This window comes from Eumetopias jubatus, unplaced genomic scaffold (assembly GCF_037043125.1).
Source record: "Eumetopias jubatus isolate StellerSeaLion01/CBP00866 unplaced genomic scaffold, mEumJub1_p1.0 scaffold_14, whole genome shotgun sequence".
Taxonomy (NCBI): domain Eukaryota; kingdom Metazoa; phylum Chordata; class Mammalia; order Carnivora; family Otariidae; genus Eumetopias; species Eumetopias jubatus.
In genome coordinates this window covers 9,230,413-9,256,010 of record NW_028274820.1, presented here as the reverse complement: position 1 = coordinate 9,256,010, position 25,598 = coordinate 9,230,413, and the positions used below count along the sequence as shown (strand labels likewise).

General features: G+C 45.1%; 1 protein-coding gene and 1 pseudogene across 1 annotated transcript in view; one reads left to right on the top strand and one right to left on the bottom strand.

The window, feature by feature from the left end:
* The window catches only part of EGFR (epidermal growth factor receptor), a 196,196-nt gene extending 193,816 nt beyond the window's left edge, over nucleotides 1-2,380 (bottom strand). The window contains exon 1 of the mRNA XM_028108917.2: nucleotides 2,293-2,380. Coding sequence (XP_027964718.1) covers nucleotides 2,293-2,380 — 88 coding nt within the window. The remainder of the gene's footprint in view (nucleotides 1-2,292) is intronic.
* A 14,430-nt stretch (nucleotides 2,381-16,810) lies between these two features.
* On the top strand, nucleotides 16,811-17,313 carry LOC114213700 (large ribosomal subunit protein uL24 pseudogene; annotated as a pseudogene).
* Nucleotides 17,314-25,598: the final 8,285 nt, after the last annotated feature.

Below are 25,598 nucleotides of genomic sequence, written 5' to 3'. Positions count from 1 at the left end.
AACCAATTTTCTTGAACAGACTGAATTTGATAGGGGTCTTTAACACCTTTTATAAAAATATCTCATTTTATATTTTTAATAATTTACCCTTTTAAATTGTTTGTTTGATGTTACTTTAACAGAATGACATTTGTTCGCCTACTCTCACAATTTTATTCAGGAGCATCCTGTTTTAAGCGAATACAGGACAGTCAAATTAAGTGGTATTTATATTTTTCTCAGAAACAAATCTCCAAGCACTAATAGCTGTGTTCAAAGGGGTAATAGCAAAGAGCTGTGAACACTTATGGAGGAAAAAAAAAAAGTGATGCTTTGGAGGTGCTCCAAGAGTCAATTTAAAATAAGGAGGGGGGGGTCCCCTGTAGCAGAGAGGGAGAGATACCACCTGCCTGAGAGGACTCTATCTTGGGCTGATTCAGGAGCAGGACCAGTCTCCAGGACTCCCAGCAGAGATGAAGGTGAGCCCTTCAGACCCCTTAGAGGACGCAAAGCTTTCCACCACCTCTGTCAGTGATAAGACCAATAGCTTATTACTGAAATCACCCCCACCTCCTCTTTCCTATATTTTGCAAGATTAACACTCCAGTGTTCCAAAAGTTTGTATGTTCCGTACACTGGCAGGTAATCTTTCCAGAGACTTTACCAGTCTCTTCTCCACCGAAGTGACTCTAAAACCTGGCTGCCCAACAGAATCACCAGAGGAGCTTTTAAAAACCCTGATGTCCAGGTCTCATCCCAGACCAATGAAATCAGAATGTCTGGGGTTGGGAGCCAGACATCAGTTTTCGTTTTGTTTTGTTAAAATCCTAAGTGATTCCAACGTGCAACAAAGTTTGGGAACCACTGGTTTATGCGTTAATGCTCCCCTAGCAAACTCACTCAGCACCAAACCCCGACTCCCTATGCCAATGACATCAACGGCAAGTACCGACCTGACTCCTGGAACCCGGGTTGCTTGATTTTGAAATTGTGTAATTAAACCTTCTGAGGCATGTTTCCCATGTCAAGTGGGGTTATGGCCGGTAGTCACGAAGCCAGACTCGCTCATGTTCAGTCTGGACATTTGGCACCCATGAACCATGGACATCGGTCCTTTTTTAAAAAAATTAGTATTTTGGTTGGCCCAATGTCAAACTCCTCCAAAAGCTCAAAGGAACATCCCAAAGAGAAAATCTTCGGGATTCTGAGAAGGAAAGTTTGCTGTGAGCCTTATTTTGAAAAAACCGTGGGGACCTGACCGGAATGGGTTCTGCCCCTATGAAGTTCGGCAGCAGGACCCAGCTGTCCCGCCGCTCTGTCCAGCTTCGCCTTAAAGCCTGGATACGCCACCAAAGGGCTGCAGGTGGGGGCAAATCTCGGAAGTTCCCGGGAAGCGACGACTTAGCGAAACCCCACAAGCCCGAGGGGCGTGGACGCCTGGGTGGGAGCTCCGGGCTGGCCAGGAGTCTGGGTCCCCCCCGACCTGCAGGAGGATGGAGAACCCCGCAAGCGTCTGGGGGGTCTGCGCCAAGGGGCGGGTCCGACCCCACCCCCCCCCCTTTTTTTTTTGCTTAAGACGAAAACTACGCCTTTCCTTCCCGGTAGCCACAGGTAGAGACAGACACGAGACCCTCGGGTCTCTCAGCTCAGGGTTGCATCACCACACGTGGGAAAGGGGCTTGCAGGGTCCTGCGACCCACCCAGGCCTGGACCCAGGCTGGCAAGGCCAGGTCCAGCCGAGTGGCTCAAGTACGAGACCCGGGTGTAGGGAGGACGTGCGGTGGGTCTGCTGGGGAAGCCGCCTGTCCCAGGAGGCCCGAGGAGTGAGATGGATTCCCGGGGTGGGGGGGGCGGGGGGGCTGTAGTTCCCCAACTTCCCAAAGCCCCTCGGGCGCGCGCCCGGGGCCCGGCCTGGCCCTTCGGGAGGACAGGAGCGGGGCGCACGTGCGGGAACCAGAGCCGCCCCGCGCCAAGTTTTCGCCTTCGTCCGCGGACCCCGCACAGGAGGCCAGGAAAGTTGCGAGCGCTCCGGGGCGCCGAGCCCCAGCCGGTGGTTCCCACACCCCGCCCGCAGCCCCGCTGCCCTGCGCTGGGAGCCTCCCGTCCTGGGCCGCCTTAGACTCGCTCAGCCCAGAAACGAAACGTCCCGTTCCTCCCACAGCCCCGGCCAGAAGCGCAGCTGATCCTCAAGGAAACAGGAAAGGAGGGGCGGGAGGCGCGGGACGCCGAGCCGGTGCGGCGAGCGCAGGCTGGGCCGGCTGCGGGTCGGAGCGCGTCGGGAGGCGGCGTGCGGCCGGCGGGACTCGCCCTTACCTTTCTTTTCCTCCAGCGCCGGACTCGCCTGGAAGTGCGCAGCCAGCAGTACCAGGAGCGCGGCTCCCACCGTTCCGGAGGGTCGCATCGTTGCCCCCAGGCGCTGGCTCCTGGTCTCCGCAATTAGGACCGAGTCGGGCGGCCGTGCGCGGCGACGGCCGCGGCGGCGAGTCAGGACTCGGGTGGACGCGGAGGTAGCCTGGCGTCCGGTCTGGGAGGCGGCAGCCGCCGGGGCTCGCTCGGGACTCGCTCCGGACTCGGGCCGCCCTGACCGCGGGCGTACACACCGTGCCGGGGGCGGAGGCTGCTGCCGCCGCGCTGCGCCGGGGGCTGCCCAGACGTCTAGCTCGTGGGGGCGGGGGCCGGGAAGGCCGGGCTGGAAGGAGGAGGGACCAGGCGGCGGAGGAGGGATCGGGAGGGAGCCGAGGAGGAGCGGCGTGCCTGAGAAGGGAGGAAGAATCAGCAGCGAGGACCGCAGGCGGGCACCGACTGGAGCGGTGGCGGACGGTGGTGGCCCCTGTCGGCCCGAGCGCACCGGGGAGGGCCGGCGTGCAGGGAGGAGGCGGCGTCCGGGAGCCAGCGGGCGCACTGGGGAGATCGTTTCCGAGTGGGACGTTCCCCGCGCTCTCCCTCAAGTCCCAGTCCTCGCGGACTGGCCCAGTTACAAAGTGACCCAGCCTCCGTTGAGCCAGATTTGTACCAGGGTCCCCCATTTTCGCCTTTCGTCCCTCCAACTTGCGGAGCGGACTTGTACCAGCTCCGGGCAAACTGGCCGCGCCTTAGGCCCAAGGCCAGATAATGGCAGGGCTGGAAACCACTCCTTTATTCTGGCTCCCAACTCCTCCACTGCACCCCAGGATCCTAATGGGGGTCAGAGGCTGGCCTGGCAGCCAAGTCGTTCCTCGCCGCGCCCGCCTGGCAGGAGTGCCAAGCATCTGAGTTGGAGCTCTTAAGTCTGAGGGTCCTTCACATCCCGTCAAGCACCCTAGAAATTGACCGAAATAAGGGAACCTAACTCTGCTCAGAGACGGGCCTTGGAAAATACTAGTTGAATGAATGCATGAGTACCAAGAGAGTCCACAGCATTTCATATGCCAGGAACCAGCCAGGAGGAGCTAAAAAGCAAACACCGTGTGGTCAATTCGCAGAAGAGATGAGCGCTTCGAATAAAGGCTTAACACAAACACCCGTGGAGACACTTTTAAGAAGCGAGGTGCCCCACTGCCCTGAGACAACCAGGTAACCCAAGCAGGAGAAAGGCCGGGGAAATTCACTAAGGGTTCGGCCGGAAGAAATTGGACTTTCTCCCGCTGCAGACTAGAGCTACATTTCGTTTGCAAAATAGGGCCTATTCTCCCGTTCCTTCCCAGACCAGACACATAGACTCTGGCCCAATTCTACAACCAAATTCCCTCCTCTCCTCACAAGATTCGTTATTGACATTCAGGCCCAGTTCAACACTGGTCGCCCTACTGTTCGAGTAGGAGTCACCAACCTAAGTGGTGAGTTAGAGCCCAGAACTTTCCTGAGTCACCAACCTAAGGAAGTGGAGTTAGAGCCCAGAACTTTCCGGCTGCTGGAGGACGGGTCCAGAGCACAGGGTTTCTCACTATCCGTAGGACCTATATTTTTTCATGTGAATGTGGAGTCATTCTTGTTTGTTCCTTTGTTTTAACAAATAAGAACAGCCGCTGAGCCTTCTGAACTCATTTAGGCCCTGGGTGAAAAAGGCTATGACAATTCTACAGGCCATGTTTTGGTTTCCTCCACTTGTTCCAAACAAGGACTTAAAGCAGTTTGCAAAGAAACACAACCACACAAGTAACACAAGCTGGAGAAGAGCAAACCAGAAACATCACAGTGGAACATAGAATGAATCTGGAAGTGAGTCTTAGAGAAGATCGGCACACCACAAAGTCCTGTGCATTTACTTAACAAGACCACAGATTTGGCTCTGACACACTTCTGTCAAGGAAACATGATGGGTGGCACAAATCATAGTGTCCACATGTTAAAACACCCGTCGATTGAAGCTACAACTAACTTTTTAAGACTGCATAGCCATTTCTTCCATGAGTCCCTCCAAAGAAGACAATGTGTAGACTTCGGAGTTCTCACTAGCCACTTCTTTGTGATAGTACTAACCTTTATAGTGATAACTTGTTCTACCAACCTTTGATCTGATCTGATCTGATGGCATCTCAGGAAGCAAAGCTTTAGGAAAACAATTACTCAAGGAGGCAGTGGGACACTTCAAAAACACCATTTGATACTGGGTTGATCCTGAGGAATGGATAGGAATGGATGAACTTAACATCCTACTGGGGTACCTATCTCAAGTTTGAGTTTCTCCTCTGAGTTTGTGATGTAAGGGGTGACATTCCAGATGATTTTGTACTCTTTGGCAGGTTCGTGGGGGTGTACTGATAATGTGGTACTTGTGAAGTGAAAAACTATATGGGCCAACCCTGCAAGAATGGCATCCTCTGAAGAGAACAGAGCTGTGGCCAGACTGGGCCTTGCGTAAAGGATGCTCATGCACCCAGTCTCTGCAGAGAGTGCTCCCAGGGCATGTACCAGGCCACATGCCAGGCAAAGGCCACCACCATCATCACCACCATAGGAATGTTGCAGGGACAGCCCCAACTCCATGCTAAGTACTGAACAGAACTTAGCTCATCTGACTACCCGTTAGCTAGGTTACATTTCATCTGCTTTTCATATCAAGGTGACATTCCATGACACTGGCTTGGAAAGGTTAAATAAATAACTTCCCCAATGTACCAAAGTGTGCATTTGCTAGCCATGAAGTCAGCCTTGAACCCAAATCCAGGCCATGTTCTCCATCACTCTAATACTACAACTTTTCAAGTAGAGACATCAGGACCTGAAATTCTATTTCAGAGTATGTCTTGGAAAGTTTTTAGAGAAGTTACAACCAAAATTTCTGCTTGGCCAAAAAATTTCTGGGTAAAGCACCCATGCACACCATATTAGCAGGTATGTATTCAGACTCTACCATTTCCCATATTAAATCTCATATGGTCCATCAATTTCCATAACACGTTTCTTTGCCAGCTACAAATTGGAGACTTATTTGCGCCTCTGATGAGCAGTTTTCCTCTTTTTGAGCTTTCTGAGTATTTTAAATAAGAGTTTAATCTTTTCTAGAAGAACATGGTGGTGAGTCCCCTGCAACCACACACTCCGTGGAAAGGGAGGAGAAACGGGTTATTTGACAGGGTAAAGAAAGGAGGGTGTCAAATATTTTAAGTTCCTTCTTAGACGAGAGGCATTTGACCACCTGTTTTCTCTGGCCTTTGAGGGCAAAGCAAAGAGTGATGAGGAAAAACACAGATTGGCAGATTTCAAAAGTTTTAAATAATCTTTAGGAAACTACTAGAGGTATCTAAAAGTGGAATGAGCTGCCTCTGAGTGGAATGGTTTCTCATCCTCAGAAAGCTTTGTATGCAGGAGCGATACTAAGGGAGGTTGTGAATTAAGGCCTGAACTAGGTCCTTTCCAATCCAAAATTCCAAAAGAACATGCATTTCAGAAATAGGTTCCCATTTCAACGTGCATGCATTCTACAGCTCTTCTGAAGATATATTTTAAGAAGACGCAAGAATGCAATAAAGGGGTTGCCTCTGGGGACAAGAATTAGCTGGGGGTAGGGGTTGGAAGGAGGCTTATTTTTCAACGGTCCCTTTATACCTTTGCCATTTTGTACTGTGAATAGGCATCACCTAATCACCTATTTCCGTAAGATAAGGGTCAGCGACCTCAGTAGTCCCCCTGTTGAGGTTGGAAGGGGGCGCTGCTGGTGACAGACTTTCTTGGTTTCTTCAGCCATTTATTCTCTCCCTTTGAGTCAAGTTATTTGCATTCGACTCTGACTTGAGACCTATCTCTGGCCCAGGAGGGAAGAAGCCGCTTCTTTTTCAGAGATAATAGGCTGACACAAAACTGCTGAGGCATTCTTTTGTCATTAGTATTCTTATTAGCATTATATGTCATTAGTATTCTTCATTATCTCTAGGGTTGAGGGTTACGTAATGCTTAAAAAGCAGGATCACATTTTGGAATGCCAGTTTCTGGCATTGTTGAGATGTTTGTTAATTACTTTGCAAAGGATCTTGTAGGAAGTTTCTGGATCCTGCACAATGCTTTGCCCATATTAAAGGTTTAAAACAGATTAAATAATTTTGTCCAAGGTATTATACTACTTGTGTCAGGGATAGTTACAACCAGAAACATCAGCCTCCGGGTTGCAACTGGTGGCCTGAAGACCAAGTTCAGGATAGAGATGTGGCTTGTGTGGCTCATTCAATATTTATTTTAATTGAATTAATGGCAACATTTAAAAATCAGGACATTTCACATTTAAAATACGGAATTTGTGTTTCTTTTGAAAAAGGGGCAGTGCTGGTCAACTGGGTCTACTTTCAAGCCACATGGCAATAGGCTGGGGGATTAACAGTCCCCTTCAGAAAGGGTATTCTGTCTCCAGCTCACACTGACACCACCAAGCTTGATTCATCAGTTCACAGATCCTCTGTGGCTAACTGTAGGCATTCAAGTTTGCAACTGCACCCTTCCTGGTTAAGCAACAGTATTGTCAACCATGCTGTAGGTATGATTCTCATCCCTGGTGTTCCTTATCTTCCCTTGTCTTTCCATCTCGTCCTCGCTCACCTCATGTGTGCGCATATGCGTTTGTTGATAGATTTTGGTCCAGAGGTCATAATACACTGTATATCACGATAGACCTCATCTTAAATTAGCATATTTCACATTTTAGCACATTTCGATTTTTTTCCCAAAAAACAGATGTTTATCACTGCTCATGTTTATACCATTATCATGGTTGACATTCTACAGGCATATATTTTAATTGATATATACATATATATCAATTTTAACTTATGTATTATTATATATATATAATTATATATAGGGCGCCTGGGTGGCTCAGTTGGTTAAGCGACTGCCTTCGGCTCAGGTCATGATCCTGGAGTCCCGGGATCGAGTCCCGCATCGGGCTCCCTGCTCGGCAGGGAGTCTGCTTCTCCCTCTGATCCTCCCCCCATCTCATGTGCTTTCTCTCTCATTCTCTCTGTCTCTCAAATAAATAAATAAAATCTTTAAAAAAAAATAATTATATATATAATAATTCAATTAGAAGTTACTAGAGACAGATAAGAGTCCTGTTGTAGGACAGAGAAAGAAGACCTGCTTCTCAATGGATGATGTATGTACAATAACCATGTACCATGAGCTAACCATGAGGTGGCAATGGTTGCAAACTGGGGGTAGGAGGTGGGGGTTTAGGAGGGTGCCTGGACTAAATATTATTGCTTACCTTGAAAATCAGCAAGTTTTGTCCATTTATCTGTTTATAATAAATTATAATAAATGATAAAATATGTGCTTCATTAGGAAACAACTAGAGACATTTTGAGTTATTTTAGCTATTTGTAATTTAATTATTTTGATTAATATTATATCTCCTCTCACATAATAAAGGTCATGTGGCAAAGACCTATGTCAAGCTTATATTCTTCTAAATGGGAATTCAGGAAACTCCACAAAGTAAGAGAATTGTCTCGCTTTATTTTTCTTCACAAAGAATATAGATGCAGTGAATAAAGGATTTATCTGTACTAAATAAGAAAAAAATCACTTTTGAGGAAGTCTCCAGAAGTTAGATTAAAAGTGGCATTTTAATTTTTTTTAAGATTTTCTTTTTTAAATAATCTCTACACCCAGCATGGGGTTTGCACTTAACCCTGAGATCAAGAGTCACAGGCTTTCCTGACTGAGTCAGCCAGGTGCCCCTTAAAGTGGCATTTGTAGATGGTGGTGGGGTCTGTAGGGTCTGTAAGGAGGAAGATATTGTAGGTTAAAAATGATCAACAGGGCTAGAGAAATCCAAGTTAATTGCTTTTCTATTTCTTCAATTGAATGGAAAATGAGACATTGTTGCAGTTGTTAATTTTGCAGAACTGAGCCACAAGAAAGCCTGAGTTTCCACTTAGGCGGGGGAGGAACATCGGAGATAGGGCCCTGCCATTTTTCAGATGACAGGGTGAGCACCTTGTCCAGAAGAATTGTTTCGGGAGGGGAAGGATTAATAAATAACATTTCAGTAATAAAATAAAACACAACGGAGTTCGGAGTTCTCGGGGCTGTTAGCTATTGTATGAAAATTCACAGTTGGAATAAATGGCATTTACTCTACGTTCACTGAGTCTGGAGTGGCTGGGAGACAGAGGTCAGTCACCAGTTCCTGTGCTCATAGAAATTATAGTCAGCCTGCAAAAGGTCACCTAGACTAGCCAGATGTGTGTGTGTAAGAATAAGAACCTTTCTACCTTGATCATCGTTTTCACTGATTTCCAAACACCACCCAAAATAGGATGTTTTACTATTCTACTATGAAAACCAATTCTCAGTGCCTGCATTTGGGGAGATTACTGTGTCATTGGAGATGAGTGAGTTGTTCTGATAGTGTGGCATTTAGTTTTGCTACCTAGTAAGATGATTTGGCAAGTGCCTACTGCCTTTCCTTCTGAGTAATCTCGCTTGAGAACAATTCATTGTAGCCCAGTGAGGAAATGTAGAGTGTGTCCCTCAGGATCTGGCTAGCCCATCCCCCAAGGGAAGATGGTGGTACTTTCTGGTCCCCTGGCAGTCAGCTGAATGCTACGTTAGTGGAGGGAAATGGATCCCTTCTGTGTAGAAGCTCTTGGAAGCTGGATAGATTTCCCTGAGACCCCTTTTCCCTCTTTCTTGTTGGCTGGTAATGCTCCGGAGAGGGGCTTCCTCCTCAGCGTGGGCCTGCAATGGAATTGATGACAAGGAGCAGATCCTTCTGCTGGACACATAGGTCACTTCTACATGATGGGCATGAAGAGTGGGATAGAATCATCCCTTTCAGGCTATCAGGATTTTCAGGTGTTTGTTTTTTTTTTTTAAGAAATTTTTTTTAAGATTTTACTTATTTTGGGGGGGAGAGAGAGAGAGTGAGTGCAGGAGTGGAGGGGGGAGGGGAAGAGGGAAAAACAGACTCCCCACTGAGCAGGGAGTCTGACGGTGGCTGGAGCCCAGGACCCAGGATCATGACCTGAGCTGAAGGCAGACGCTTAACCGACTGAGCCACCCAGGTGCCCCTCAGTTTATTTCTTACTCCCTTATACCCGAACATACTTTAACTTATACAAGAAGAATTCAACCCCTAATTAAATATTTGCATATTTTATGTCTACTTCATATGAAATTGTTTTCTGTTTGCTACATAAGCATTCATATATATGTTTCTATAATAAATATGTGATACCTAAATGGGGTGTCTCTCGATCACATGGGGGCCCCCAAATGTGGGGTGATGATCAGGTGGAAGCCAGTGGCTCGGGCAGAAAAAGGATTCACCCAAGGCAGAACAAAGGAGATAGAAGTGTATTGAGTATACACCAAGGGAGCTGTGCACAGGACAGCAGAGGAGAAGGCTGTCTGCCACGAGGTAGTGGGTGCGGGCTGTTTCTAAAGCGGTAAGATGACAGTGACATATGGAAATCTCCCTTTTTTTGGTCACTGTGCCCAGTTGTAAGTAGCCCATTGGTCAGCTAGGGCCTGTGGATATTTTGAGGTGGGTCCCATTGCTCAAGCCTGATTGCCTAAAAACAATATACATATTAATATTCCGTATATTTAAATATATACACACACGTATTTTTTTTTTTTTTTTTTTTACTGGCAGGGGGTGGACATGAAGTAACCATATGAACTAAAAATTGCCATTAACTAAATGCGACTTTGAGGGACACCTGGGTGGCTCAGTCGGTTAAGTGTCTGCCTTTGGCTCGGGTCATTATTCCAGGGTCCTGGGATCAAGCCGTGCGTTGGTCTCCCTGCTCAGCAGGGAGTCTGCTTCTCCCTCTCCTGTTCCCCCTGCTTGTACTCTCTCTCTCTCTCTCTCTGACCAATAAATAAATAAAATCTTTTTAAAAAAATAAAAATAAGTAAGTAAATGCGACTTTGAGCATGTTTAATTTTTTCAATCTTTCCAACCAAAAGCCTTAGTTTTTTCTCTCTGTAAATTGTCGTAAATGTTTGCCCCAAAGGTTTGTTATGACTTGAAATCATGTGCACACCTAGCACATAGCTTGACAATAACTGCCACGTACATATGTTTTTGGAGCTATGGGTTGCATGTATAATATTCTTTCACTTCCCTGAGTTTTCTTTTCTTTTTAAAGATTTTGTTTATTTTGACACAGAGAGAGCACAAGCAGGGGGAGCGGCAGGCCGAGCAGGGAGCCCAACGCGGGGCTCGATCCCAGGACCCTGGGACCATGACCTGAGCCGAAGGCAGACGCTTAACCGTCTGAGCCACCCAGGTGCCCCTGGAGTTTTCTGTATATGCAGACAGAACAGTAAACAAAGACCGATCACTGGCTCAGCTCTGAGCCCCCCTGTCATGGAGCGCACCCCCTTAGATTTATCCTTCAGTTGGTCTTCACGGTCATACGAACAATCTAAACATAGAACTGGTCATTAATTTTTTTTTTATTTAAAAAAAGACCTCCCCCTTCCCCATGGCATAACTTAGCAACAATGATTTTTCTCTGAGATTTCTAATTATGAACTTTGAGGACCAGCCTTGTTCCTGGCCTTCAAAAGAACTGCTATTTGTTATAGCAGCTGCAGGGGGAAAAAAGGGCAATGAATGTCCCAAAGAGGGCTGGCACCCACACTCAGTGCTCCAGCCGTCTGCAGATGGACGTGCTAACAGGGACCACGCGATATACTCCATCAACTGGCACTCGCCAGCACCTCAGCACAATAGCTCCCCGATTGCCTTTCTTCAAAGGTTGCTTTCAATCCCGCTCCCCTTCCTGTGGGGTGCGGGTGGGGAGAAGTCTCGGGTTCCAGACTGATCTTAGGATCTTAGAGCAGCTGTGAAGGTGAAAGTTAGCTGTATTCAAGCTGGAGGGATTTGGAGGCCAAGTGCAGTGAGTGGGAGGAGGAGGCTGGTAGTGCTCTGAGGGCCTCTGCACAGACTAGAGGCAGTTGCCTGGGGAAACCCCAGAGCTTCCTGCCCGCACCCACCTCCCCCACCCCCCCCACCCCCCCACCCCCCCGCCAGGCGCTTGGCCAGGATTTCTGTGGGATTTTGACATTGTAGAGCTTCACCTGAGACGTGTGGGAAGCTGGCCCTGCATCTGAGCCACACCTTGGGATATGTATGTATGGTGTTTGCAATTCCTTCTTTTTATTATGTTTGCCCTCTTTTTTTTTTTTTTCCTCCTGGGGTGCTTTTTTGTCTCTTTGTAAATCTTTCACTTTTAAATAAGGGCTTGGATGCAAGAGGAGCCAGGGAGAATTGAGGGGCGTTCCCTGGGTTCCGCAGGATGGATAAGGGGAATACTGGTTCCTTTCCACCCCCCACCCACCCCACCCCTGCCTCCTTTTCTGAGATTTGGGATGCTTCTCAAGTTTCTCTTTGGAATTGTTAGATTTCCTGCAGTGTCTTTTGCCCAGCACCTGCGGAAGATGTCTCCAGGGAAACTGGCTGGGGCAGTTTCTGTTTCAGCTGGGCTTCATTGAGCGCGGACACCTGGGGCCTCAGGGAACCAGCGAAAGGTGCAGTGGGTTGAGCTCCTAGCTCCACCATAGGAGTCCTGGCCCTCCCCAGAGAGGGCATGTCCCAAGATGCGGGGCTCCCCAGACAAGCATGGGGATAACTCTCTTCCCCAACGTGTTGTTTTGCTCTACGTTTACCCTAGACGGAGCCAGGGTTCTCCTGGTCAGCCTGCTTTGGTGTAGAGCTGAGCATCTCCTCCAGCACCCACTCCCCTCACCCTAGTCCATGGCCACATCTTCTGGGGGAAACACCCTCCCCACGCCGCTGAAACTGGGGAGCAGAGAAGCTCTCATCTTCTCCGCGTCTCCTGATCCCTGTGTTTCGCCTACTGCTAGCCCTTGGGTAGGTCAGCCAGCTGTGTTTTTTACTGGGGTACGACATCTTTACCTATCTCTGAAAGATCTAATGCCCCCAAGTTCTACATAAAAGATTAAGATAAATTCTGTGACTTCGGGCAGCTTCATGGACCAGTCTGGTCCGTGATGCGTCTTGCATTAACCTCAGGCTGTTCTCTCAGTAGAGAAGACAGGAAGAGACTGTCTCTGGAAAATGCAGTTCTTTTGCTTCATGTTCCAGCACATTTTAACTCCTGCAGGGCCCCCTTCCCTGGTTCCAGGATTCTGGCTAGAATGTTATCCGACCCCAAGGCAGAGGAATTAGGCCTCTGCTATGAACAGACAATCCAGGACCAGCTCCAGAATGCTGTGCCCTCTCCAAGGTGGGTTTTTTTTTTTTAAAAGATTTTATTTATTTATTTGACACAGAAGGGTGGTGGGGGGGGGGGCGGCAAGCACAAGCAGGGGGAAGAGCAGGCAGAGGGAGAAGCAGGCTCCCCGCTGAACAAGGAGCCTGATGAGTGCGGCTGGATCCCAGGACTCCGGGAACATGACCGGAGCTGAAGGCCGACGCTGGACCGACTGAGCCACCCAGGTGCCTCAGGAGGGAGCATTTGAATATATGGAGAAGAGTCAGTGAGACAGGGGTCTGGAAGGAGACCTTGTTTATACGGGGGCAGCAAGAAAGCTGGTGTGGCTGGAATGGAGTAGAGAGTGGGCGAGGGGCAGGAGCTGAGATCAGAGGGGCAGGGGGACCACAGGGCCTCGGTAGGGCGTTGTAATGTTGCCAGCTTTTACTGAAAGATAGATGGAGAAAAAATTGGAAGACTTGGAACAGAGAAGCGACATGCATGATTGACTCAGGTCTTAACTGGATCCCTTCTGGGGGGCGCTGTGTCCAGAATGGAATGAAGGTAGGGAAGAGGCTATTGCAATAACCCACGTGAGACGTGGGCCTGGCTTGGCGCTGTGGAGATAATGACATGTGGCCAGATTCTGGACGTAGTTAGCTGTAAGAGCTGACACAAATTACTGATGAGTTGAATCTGGGGTATGAGAGAAAGACAAGAACCAACGATGACCTCAAGGCCTTGTTCAGCAAGTAGGAGATGGTAGTCTTCACTGATATGGAAAACAGAAGAGGAAGAGAGGTTTGGAAGGGGGAAATCTAAGCATCCGGTTTTGAACTTGCTATGTGTGAGATCCTTTTAGATTTTCAAATGGAGATATTAGGTAGGGAGTTGGATCTTTAGGACAGAGGGCCAGGCACGAGATAAAAATTGGGATCATCAATATACAGATAGTACTCAAAGTCTTAAGATTGAATGAGATCATAAAGGGATTAGTAGAGAATATACTTGCTAAGGACATGTGATTAGAGTCCTGAGCCCTGGGGCCTTCAATGTGAAAAAGGCTCAGGAGATAAGGAGGAAAAAGCAAAGGAGAGGAGTGGCCTGATCTACTGTCTTGGAAGCAAGTTGAGAACAGGTTTCAATGGGGAGGGGTTAATCAGCTACATCAGAACCTGCAGGTACATGAGTGGGATTCTTTCTGCCCTAGTACGGTGCTTCCTTTGATGCATATACTATGATTTATTTTCTTGGTTCCTTACAGAAAGACATTTAGAGTATTTCCAAGCGATGCTAGAGGCATAACCTGGAGTACTGATTTCACACATTGGCAAGTGAAATTTCTGAGTGTTTTGTTTCCGATTTTAAAAGAAAATTTATTTTAATTCTCTTTTTAAGATCTGCACTTTAAAAATTAAGGTATAATTTACATGCAGTAAAATGTATGCATTAAATGTCTTTGTATGGTTTAGATTTGCATTTCTCTGTGTCTAATGAGATTTTTCATGTACTTATTGACCATTTGTGAAGTATCTGTTTTAAATCTTTTGCCTATGAAAAAAAATTATCAACTTGACAGAGGTGTAGTTGTTTACATATGATAACCTGTATCTGTTTAAAGTGTAAAATTCAATGAGTGCTGACATTTCCAGCCTCTGTGAAATCACCACCACCAAGACAGGGGACATTTTGGAGGGCCTGGCTGGCTCAGTAGGTGGAGCGTGTGACTCTTGATCTTGAGGTTGTCAGTTCGAGCCCCACATTGGGTGTAGAGGTTACTTAAAAATAAAATCTTAAAAAAGAAAGAGAGGGGACATTTTCATCTCCCCAAAAAGGTTTCTTGTACTCCTTTGCAGACCTCTCTCTTTGTCCCTTGCTTCAGGCAACTACTGATCTACCTTATGTCACTATAGACTAGTTGGCATTTTTTAGAATTTCAGAAGGAATCTAGACATCAAAAGGAATTACACAGTATAAAGTATTTTGGGTCTGGCTTTTGAGACTCATCCATGTTGTTGCGTTTATGAGTAGTTTGTTCCTTTGATTCCCGAGTTAGTACTCCATTGTATGGATATGCCATGTTTTGTTTATCCATTCACTGGTTGTGGAACATTGGGTTGTTTCCAATTCTTGGCTATTATCGATATCCATAAAATTGCTATGGATATTCAGGTACAAGTCTTTGTGTAGACATATGTTTTTGTTTCGCTTGGGTAAATACCTAGGAGCAGAACTAGGGAGTTGCAGGGCAAATGCTGGTTTCACTGCTCCTTTTTCCTCCTGTGCTTCTGTATCATGTCTGCCTTCAAGCTGCTGTATTTCGGTAGGGCTGCCAAAAACATTTCTGAAATGTTTGAAGAAATCGCTAAGGATTTTAAGGTAAAGCAGATGTTATTTAGACAGTGTGTTGGCGATAACTTGAAACATTCCGACTCTACGGTCATGCTTACCTCTCATTTCTCCATCGAAGTGTGTACCTACAGCTAGAAAAGGGAAGAAGTTGGCGACACATTTCTCTAAATACTGTCGTATTTTAACAAACTCTAAAAGCTTAGCATAACAATAATCTTTATTGATGTTTCAGACTTCCTATAATTTCCGTTTGGGTAGAATCTAGAGGTAAGATTGGACATGATAACAGTTATTGGCATGAGTGAGACAGCTCAGGAGTGTTGTAGATCCTGCTGTTTCCTTACCATGACTCAACCTGCCCAAGGAAAACAATAGAAAATGAGTTCCTAGTGGATGTCTTTTTGTAATCAAATAACTTTGACTCATATATAACACAAGTCACCTGGAATTTATTAGAAGAGTGCCTACACTCTATGTGAGCATTAAAAATGTGATGTTAATTAGTAAATTAAAATCAGAGATCAATCTCTCTTCGGGGGGGTGCACTTTTTTCAGACTTCTCAAGGAAACATGGAGATACTAAATATTAATGAAATCGCACACTCTATTTCTCACACAAAAAATAATAAAATAACTTAAAAATATTTAACTGTAGCTGAAATGAAAATCATAGGGATGACAGAATTTCCAACTAAACTAATAAAGATTAGAAAAATTACACACAAAATACAATATTAATTAGATATATAAAGTAATATTTTTGTAAGAGCTTAAAGTAAATATACATGGTATTAAAAACGAGGATATTTATCACCTAGCCAAAGTGAAAATATAAAAGGAAATGGAGCACAATCCACACATAAAAATCTAAAATGGAAAGGACAGCAAAGAATGATAGCCAGGGCAGGGTTCAAAGGGAATTATAAATGACAGTGGAGAGCAAAACAAAACCCATCCAAATAAGGGGACATAAAACATGATTGTATAACTCAAATGGGAATAAAAAATAGAAATGAAAAATGTTTTTCTTTCTTGGGACTCAAAGAAGAGAAAACTTAATCACTTTTCAGTGATCTGATGTATATATAGGGCCAGTGTGTTCAGGGTGAAGCTAGATATTTTTCCTTCTGGGATCATTCTAAAATTTTGAAAACAATATGGAAAAAAAAAAAAACACTTCAGGATCTTTAAAAATACCCTTGGAGCCACTGAGTTTACTCTTAAAGCAACAATTCAGTATGTAGCATTCATCCAAATGCCACCTTTCAAGGTATGGGACAAATAGACAAACACACCAAAGCCTGCCATCTGCCATCTAACCTGTAAGGGAGAAACGTCAACCTGCACCTGTCATAAGCTAGTCTTTATGCAGAGAAATGATCCAGTTCTTAGTCCAAAAAGACATGGGGAGAGGCTCACTTGCCCTCCTGGCCTTCCCAGTGTGGGTAAGTCCTCAGCCTCATTTCCCTGCTGCTAAGAATTTGTTCACAGCTGCTGTTTAGAGACCAGAGGAGCTTGAATCATCCTCAAGTTCTGCAGAAATGATGAAAGTGACCCAGTGAAAGAAAATGTAGTATTTATGCAGTCTAGGGACCCTGGCTGCAGACATCAGCTCACCAAGGCTGCTGATGCTGCCCTGGCTACCCTCCCAGCTGGAGGTCTGACCACTCTTGATTGCAGGGCAGAGGGGAGAAGGGAAGGTGGAGCGAAGGGGAGGTGCTGGTGAAGTCATGAAACCTCTCAGGCCACCCCCAGAGCCTGTCTTCCCGGCGGATGTGCATGCTGCTCTGACTAACAACTGCCTGTAGTTAAAAGTAAGAAATCTATAGCTCTTCCCTCTTGTGGCCATTGCTGAAGCATCAGCAGCCAAAATGAAGTTCAATCCCTTTGTGACTTCTGACCAGAGCAAGAACTGAAAACGGCATTTCAGTGCACCTTCCCACATTCGCAGGAAGATCATGTCTTCCCGTCTTTCCAAAGAGCTGACACAAAAGTACAACGTTCGAAACATCCGAAAGGATGATGAAGTGCAGATTGTGCGAGGACACTACAAAGGTCAGCAGAGTGGCAAAGTAGTGCAGGTTTACACGTCATCTACATTGAACAAGTGCAGCAAGAGAAGGCAAACGGCTCAACCCTCCCTGTGGGCATTCACCCTAGCAAGGTGCTTCTCACCAGACTAAAACTGGACAAAGACAGCAAAAAGATCCTGGAATGTAAAGCCAAATCTGGCCAAGGAGGAAAGGAAAAGGGCAAATATAAGGAAGAAACAATTGAGAAGATGCAGGAGTAAAGTAATCTTATATGCGACTTGAAATAAAAACTGTTAAAATGAAAAAAAAAAGTAAGAAATCTATATTTAGCTGAAAGACTTGTAATGGAATTAGTACTTTTGTTTTTGGTATATCCATAAAGTAGATGAACGACCTGCATGATCTGGATGGGAGAGAATAGACAGTTACTAAACCAAGAAGGCGCTGCTTCATATCCAAGAAGGAAAGGGTGAAGGAACTCTTTAAAGGTCCTCAGAGATTCTAAATGGATTCGGAGACCCCATGTGAGCATTCAGTGAAGCATTTTCTCGAACATCAAGAAAATGCAAACTTTCTGCTTACTGTATAAAGGAAATGTAATGTTTTGTAATGTAATGTTGCCAATAAAATGGTCACGGTGAAGACTGTGTAGAAACAGGAAGCAATGCAGAATTTCAATGGCAAGTTAAAATAGAAACACATACAGAAATTTGAAGATTTTATTTATTTATTTATTTGAGAAAGAGTGTGTGCAGAATCGTGCAAGGGGGGAGACGGGAGGGGGGCCGGGGAGGGGAGGGACAGAAGAAGAGAGAACCTCAAGCAGACTGTCCACTGAGCACGAAGCCCAACACAGGGCTCCCATCTCCGAACACTGAGATCATGACCTGAGCCAAAATCAAGAGTTCCAATGCTCAACCGACTGAGCCACCCAGGAGCCCAACACATGCAGAAGTTTGGATGCAATAATGACAACAACGGTTAAGTGTAAAAATTATCTTCCTGAGAGAGAACATGCAAACACATAAGTAGTGATTTTGTTACAGTAGAAGAACAAAGAGCAGCATGTCATTCGTGGATACTTTTTCAAAAGTTAAGGCTCTGTTAATGTTTCAATATGGATTTGGATGTATGGATAACAATCCTTTCATGTTAGTTTGCACATCTGAGTAATTCAGTGTCAACTTTAGGATGCACATTGTGGCAACAAAATGAATTTCCTATTCTCAGGCACCTGGGTGGCTCAGTTGGTTAAGCAACTGCCTTCAGCTCAGATCGTGGTCCTGGAGTCCTGGGATCATCCCGCATCGGGCTCCCTGCTCAGCGGGGAGTCTGCTTCTCCTCTGACCCTCCCCCCTCTTGTGCTCTGTCTCTCTGTCTCTCTCTCAAATAAATAAAAAAATCCTCAAAAAATTTTCCTCTTGGGGCACCTGGGTGGCTCAGTTGGTTAAGCGACTGCCTTCGGCTCAGGTCATGATCCTGGAGTCCCGGGATTGAGTCCCACATCGGGCTCCCTGCTCAGCAGGGAGTCTGCTTCTCCCTCTGACCCTCTTCCCTCTCATGCTCTCTATCTCTCATTCTCTCTCTCTCAAATAAATAAATAAAATCTTAAAAAAAATTTCCTCTTTTTAAAAGTAATTTGAAGCATGCATTTCAAGCTTGTAGAGTATTTTGGGTTAATTATTAGCATAGAGATCAATTTATTATATTTGTTCATTTCTTTCTCTTTGTTACCACTTTGCTTTAAATGAAATGATCAGGTTTTATTTTATTTTATTTTATTGTGTTATGTTAATCACCATACAGTACATCATTAGTTTTTGATGCAGTGTTCCATGATTCATTGTTTGTGCATAACACCCAGTGCTCCACGCAGAACGTGCCCTCTTTAATACCCATCACCGGGCTAACCTATCCCCCCACCCCCCTCCCCTCTAGAACCCTCAGTTTGTTTCTCAGAGTCCATAGTCTCATAGTCCAATTGTCTCCCACTCCGATTTCCCCCCCTTCATTTTTCCTAATGATCAGTTTTTAAAACACCAAGAACCAACCAAATGATGAATAAAGAGGTAATGGGAAGAAAGAAAGATATATGCAAACTGATAGAGAAAACTTGAATTAGGAGTAAATGATTGAGGGTACTGTTCAAAATACAGTCAGCAATATACTCTGGGTTGCTAATAAATAATAAATAAATAAGTAAATAATGGCAAAAATATTAACATTAAAATACAATATGGTATTTTCTAGTCAGGGTAGATCAATCTGGGAAGGGTCAAACACAAATACGCCACGCTGAAATAATTTCTTTTCATCAAATTTCAGGCTCTTATGTTAGTAATTTTTTTAAGTTAGTCAATTTATAACAAACTGCATTGTTATTTTTTTAAAAGACATTTTTTATTTTATTTTATTTTATTAAGATTTTATTTATTTATTTGACAGAGAGACACAGCGAGAGAGGGAACACAAGCAGGGGGAGCGGGAGAGGGAGAGGCAGGCTCCCCATTGAGCAGGGAGCCGGATGCGGGGCTCGATCCCAGGACCCTGGGATCATGACCTGAGCTGAAGGCAGATGCCTAACGACTGAGCCACCCAGGCGCCCCTGCATTGTTACTTTTATTAATGAATTTTTCTTATGGATGTTGAAGCATCCACATCCGGGAAGTCCCAGCTTTCCTACAGCTTACCAGCTGAGACATTGTTAACCATTTTTTCCCACCTTAGCAAGTGTGAAAAGAGTTTCTTAGACATTCATTTCTAGGAGGTTTCCAGACCTCTAAACTGTTAAAGCTAAAAAGAAAGAGAAACTAAATCCCAGGTGTGGGATAAGGTCAGGGTTCTTTCACTTGCAAATGACAGAAGAAAAACAAAACAAAACAAAGAACCCCCATACTCTGATTGATTCAAGGCAAAAAAGAGAATTTACAAGCCCCGCTACTGGTTACTGAAAAGCCTCGAGTGGTGTTGGCAAGTATCCTCGGTGAGCCAATCTGGCTGATGGCCCGTTATAAAGCCAGCAAGTTTCGAATGGTTTTTTGCACTTTTTAAATGGTTAGAAAAAAAAAATCAAAAGAAGGATAATGTGTCAGGGCACATACAAATTCTGTGAAATTCAAATTTCAGTGTCCAGAATTAAAATTGTTGGAACATAGCTGTGCTCATTAGGTTACATACCGTCCGGGCTGTTTTGTGCAGTGAGGCCAGTAAGATAGCCCACAAAACCTTACACATTTACTAGCCGACCCTTTGCTGAAAAAGTTTTCACCCCTGCCCTAGATGTATGATGGCAGTCACACTCAAATTATGCCTGTGATATCACCTCACCATCTCCCTCTTTTGCTTTTCTGTGCATTGGCTCCATTTTCATCTTGTGGGGGCAAGAGTGCAGAAAGCCATGGCACGCTCTATCCTCTCAGCCGAGGGAAGAGGAAGGAGAGTTTCTCTTTCCCACTCAGTTCAGAGAATGGAATTAAATCCCATTGGCCTGCCTGGGTCCATCTGTGTGCCAGTCACCTTGGCCAGGGGAAGCTGTGCTTCCAGACACGGGTCACTTGCCCACCCCTGGGGCTGGGGGTGGGTCAGCTCCACCCCAACCACGTAGACTGAGTCAGAGTGGTATGCTAAGATAGTATTCTTAGGTGCTATTAGCAGGAAGAGTGCTGGGTGCTGGACCAACCCAAGCAATCTGAATCCACCGAGGATGGTCTTCGGGCCTTAAGAAATCTCTCTTTTTGGAGAAGGAAAAGTTGGATATAAGAATAGGAAAGACTGTCTGGAGCTGATGAAATGGTCATAGATCTATGCAAAATTGCCATCAATACTACAACATTTAGCACAGACTTGGCTGCCATTTTAATTGCACTTTTGTCCAAATTGGGGAAAAAAAAGAAAAAAATGATAAAGCTTATTTTAAATTTCTATAATGGAAATATATCTTAAATAGTGAATGGAAAATTAATGGGGAAATATGATTTACCAAAACAGCAACAATCACAACACAAAATCACTAGCAATAACTCAGCTTCGTAAAGTCAAAGAAATCTAAAGATGAAGTAATACGTTCATTGCCTTGGGGCGCCTGGGTGGCTCAGTCCATTAAGAGTCTGCCTCCAGCTCAGCTCCTGATCTCAGGGTCCTGGGATTGAGTCCCACATTGGGTTCCCTGTGCAGCGGGGAGCCTGCTTCTCCCTCTGCCTGCCACTCCCCTTGCTTGTTCTCTCTCTCTGTCAAATAAATAAAATCTTAAAAAAAAACCAAACATTTATTGCCTTTTAAATAAATGACACATATTCTCCCCTGATAACACCAAATCTCCCTCACTTTTTTAAAAGATATCATTTATTTATATTTATTTATTTAAAGATTTTTATTAATTTATTTGACAGAGAGAGACAGCAAGAGAGGGAACACAAGTAGGGGGAGTGGGAGAGGGAGAAGCAGGCTCCCCGCCGAGCAGGGAGCCCGATGCGGGGCTCGATCCCAGGACCCTGGGACCATGACCTGAGTCGAAGGCAGTCGCTTAACTGACTGAGCCACCCAGGTGCCCCTATTTAAGGAATAAATTTGACAAATACTCACAAATCATCTTTGTACAAAATGTTGTGCTTGTCCCTGGGACTCAATGATGAGCAATCTCTATGCCCCACCCCTCCAAGATTATAGTTCATTGAGGAAGAGAGACATTAATCAAATTATGCAGTGTATAGGGACCTATGAACAAGTATATTAGGTATTAGGGGAACTTAATCCTGTGTCTGTGCATGTAATGGGGTCCAAAATGTACAGGGATCCTGAGGAAGTAACTTTTGAGTTGAGATCTAAGGATTGACCAAATGAGGGTTGGTGGAAGTGAGTGAGCATGTTGCAGGAAGAGGGAAAGAATATGTCAAAGCCTTGAGGCCAAAAGGAGCATGATATGTTCTATAAACTGAAGGAAGGCTATTGGTGGTGAGAACTCCAAAATAGAGAATTAGTATAGATTGAGATGGGCCTAGAAATAAAAGCAGAAGTCAGATCATTCAGGAATGTATGGACTGTGTAGAAACTGGAGTTTTGTTCTATGGTTATAGTGGGATGACATAGTCAGAACTGTGTTTTAAAAAGATATCTCTGGGGGCACCTGGGTGGCTCAGCTGGTTAAGCATCTGCCTACGGCTCACATCATGATCCCAGGGTCCTGGGATGGAGCCCCACATTGGGCTCCCTGTTCAGTGGGAAGCCTGCTTCTCCCTCTGTCCCTCCCCCCATGCTCATGATCTCTTTCTCTAATGCTCTCTCTCTCTCTCAAATAAATAAATAAAATCCTAAAAATATATATATATCTGGTGAAAACATGGAGAATGGATTGGAGGAGACCAAGAGCAGAGGTGGAGAGACCAATTAAGTGTGGTTCCAGAAAGAAAAAAAGAGAGAGAGAAAGAGAGAATTGGTAGCTCTATATGTGAGGATTGAGGGAGAGGGAGATGAGGTTCATGCTAAATTTCTGCTTTGCTCAAGTGGGTAGACGCACTCATTCATTAAGATTAGGACTATTAAAGACAATCAGGATTGCAGTGGGTAAGTTTGTACTTGAACATGTTCAATTTGAACTGCCTCTGAAATATCCAAACAGCAGTGCCAAGTAGGCAATTGCTCAATCAAGTCTGAAGCTCAGAAGGATAGTGGGATAGTGTAAGATTGGAAATAAAATTTTAAAGAGTCATCAGCTGGTCAACAATATCTAGAGCCATGGGAGGAGATGGGTTTACCTAGAGAAAGTGTACAGATCGGGAGATGGGAGAGCAACAAGTCTCACCTTGATCTCGAAACCGGGAGACAGGGTGGCAGGGAGGCCATGGGTAAACAATGATTCACAAAGAAGGAAATGGTCAGAACGCCAAAGGCTACTGAGAAGCCATGCAGGGTAAAGAATAAATATTACCCATTGGATTTGTTGATTTCAAAGTCATTGGCGACATTAATAAGCTGTCTGGGCAAGGTTTGGGGGTTGGAGGCCAGATTTTAGTGGGCTGAAGAGTGACTCAGATCCTGTCTTCACAGGACTCCTGACTTTTGATTCTGTCCTTTCCTAATTCCATGTCTGCCCTTTGAGCCTTGGCTTTCTGTCGTGACTCTCAGACTTGACTCAGCCACAGTCTACGAGACCCTCCTCCCTTCCTAATCAGTCCCTTTGGAAGCAAGATCTTGGTTGTTTCTGGCGCATCCAGCACCTCAGACGACACAAAAGCTAACCCAAGAAGTGAAGATAACTGGAGCTTTACCAATCTAAATAATGGGACCTGAGCCTCAGACTTGAGTGCAGGCTTTTCCACTAATTGCACAAAATTGGAAAGTTGCTTAACTTCAGTTTCCTCATCAGTGAAATGAGAACTAATCATACCTATTTTACTGCACTATCATGAGGACTAACATGCCTGGCACATGATAGCTGCTCAATAAACGGTGGTTAGCCTCTCCTGACCTTCCTGTCTTTTCAGGAAATAACATCCCTTTAACCATCTTTCTTTTTCTTTTTCTTTTTTATTTTTAAGATTTTATTTATTCGACAGAGAGAGTGAGAGAGCACAAGCAGGGGGAGCAGCAGAGGGAGAGGGAGAAGCAGGCTTCCCGCTGAGCAGGGAGCCCGATGCGGGGCTCAATCCCAGGACCCTGAGATCATGACCTGAGCTGAAGACAGATGCTTAACCACTGAGCCACCCAGGCGCCCCTAGCCAATCTTTCTAAGAAGCATCCCTAAATTAAAAAAAAAAAAAAGCTACTAAAGTGATATATTGTAATTAAGGAATGTAGATGCTTCCCTGGTAACCTTTCTTTATTCACCCAACATTTATTTATCAAGTACCTTACGTGTGACAAGCACTGAGCCAGGATTTGGGCGGTCAGTGATGAATCAGAAGGACATGGCTCTTTGCCACATTGAGCTCATATCTAGTGCAGCAGGTAGGTGAACGTTAAAAAAAAAAAAGTAAGGTCATAAATAACATGATTATAAATTTTGATAGGTGCTGGGGAGAAAACATCAAGGTTGCTAAGAAACAAAATGAGGGGTTAGGGCTGTTTCCCGTAGAATCACTGGAGAAGTTTTTCTGAGCATTTGATGTGCAAGCTGCCCTCTGAAGGGCATGAAGGAACCACGGACATTTATCATTCTTGACACTCATGGATAGACTGGCCCATCATGAGGTGGTCCCCTAGGAACTAATGAGGTTTGTTGGTATATTAGCCTCTAAACAGAATCCACATCAAGGTGGCTATGCATTCATTAACTTTTAGTATTTCTCCTTCACCACCTGCCAGTTGAGCAAGGCAACTACCTTTAAAATACTTGCTATTTCTAATCTATTTGTGGACTGAGGAATCTCATACTCATGCTGATTAGAAATACGTAAAGACGGAGATGAAATTGGCTTTGGATGAGGCCTCTGCCGTGAGTCCAGCACCTAAACTTCAGAGCCTGAACCTCACTCCAGTTTATCACGTTTCTCAGGGGATGGTTTCACCCCTGTGTTCTTGGCTGAACTCTGACAAGTGGGGCTTAGGCTAACTGACCTCTGGACGAGTGAGGTGACGCTGTGCAACCCTAAGCAATTATGGCACATTATCTTTGCAAATTAGGTGACCAGTTGAATCTGTGTGGAGCCCACTCATGGTTGTCTCTCCACTCATGGTTGTCAACTCTGCCACATGACAAGGTGTCCCCTCATCAGAACCTCTATGTTTGCATTCCTGGGACAGACTACTTTGGGAGGAGAACTGTGTTTAGGGTAAAAGGAAATGCACTAAGGGCTCCTGGGTGGCTCAGTCTGTTAAGCGACTGCCTTCGGCTCGGATCATGATCCTGGAGTCCCGGGATCGAGTCCACATCGGGCTCCCTGCTCGGCGGGGAGTCTGCTTCTCCCTCTGACCCTCTTCCCTCTCGTGCTCTCTATCTCTCATCCTCTCTCTCAAATAAATAAATAAAATCTTTAAAAAAAAAAAAAGGAAATGCACTAAGAGGAATGCTGAGGTGCTTCACTTCCTGAGTCAAGTTCATGGATAAGTCATTTTAGAAGTTCAGAGATACCCTAACACATATTGAACTTGAGTTTGATCAGGCACATGGAAGAGAGAATAAATAGAAGGAGTGTTTTTATAGCAACCCCTTTTCCAGTTTCATCTGAAATTAACTTTCCCCTCCTACAAGACAGCTTGATGAGCGGGAGGTGAGTGAAAAGGAAAGCAAGTCCTAAAAGAACTTTCCATCCTTAAAGAGAAATGGGAATTTGTGTGTTCTGTTTGTGACCATAGCTCCCCTCCAGGGTAATTTTTTCCTATTTCTAGATCATCTTCCCTCCCCCAAGAATACCTGCCCTGTTTCAGATAACTCCAAGTCAGGGCCAGCTGAAGACACAGGGGAACAAAGGGTAGATTTGATATTGAGATTTTGTTCTTACTACTAAAATGCTTTTCTCAGTTGTGCGGCTGAATTCGAGAATATGTCCCCTCCTCAGTAAATGAAGAGTTCAGCCCCTGAGAGGACTCAAGAATTACAGGACAAGTTTGCAGGTACTATCTCTGAATTCAAAACAGAAATGTAGTATTTATGTCC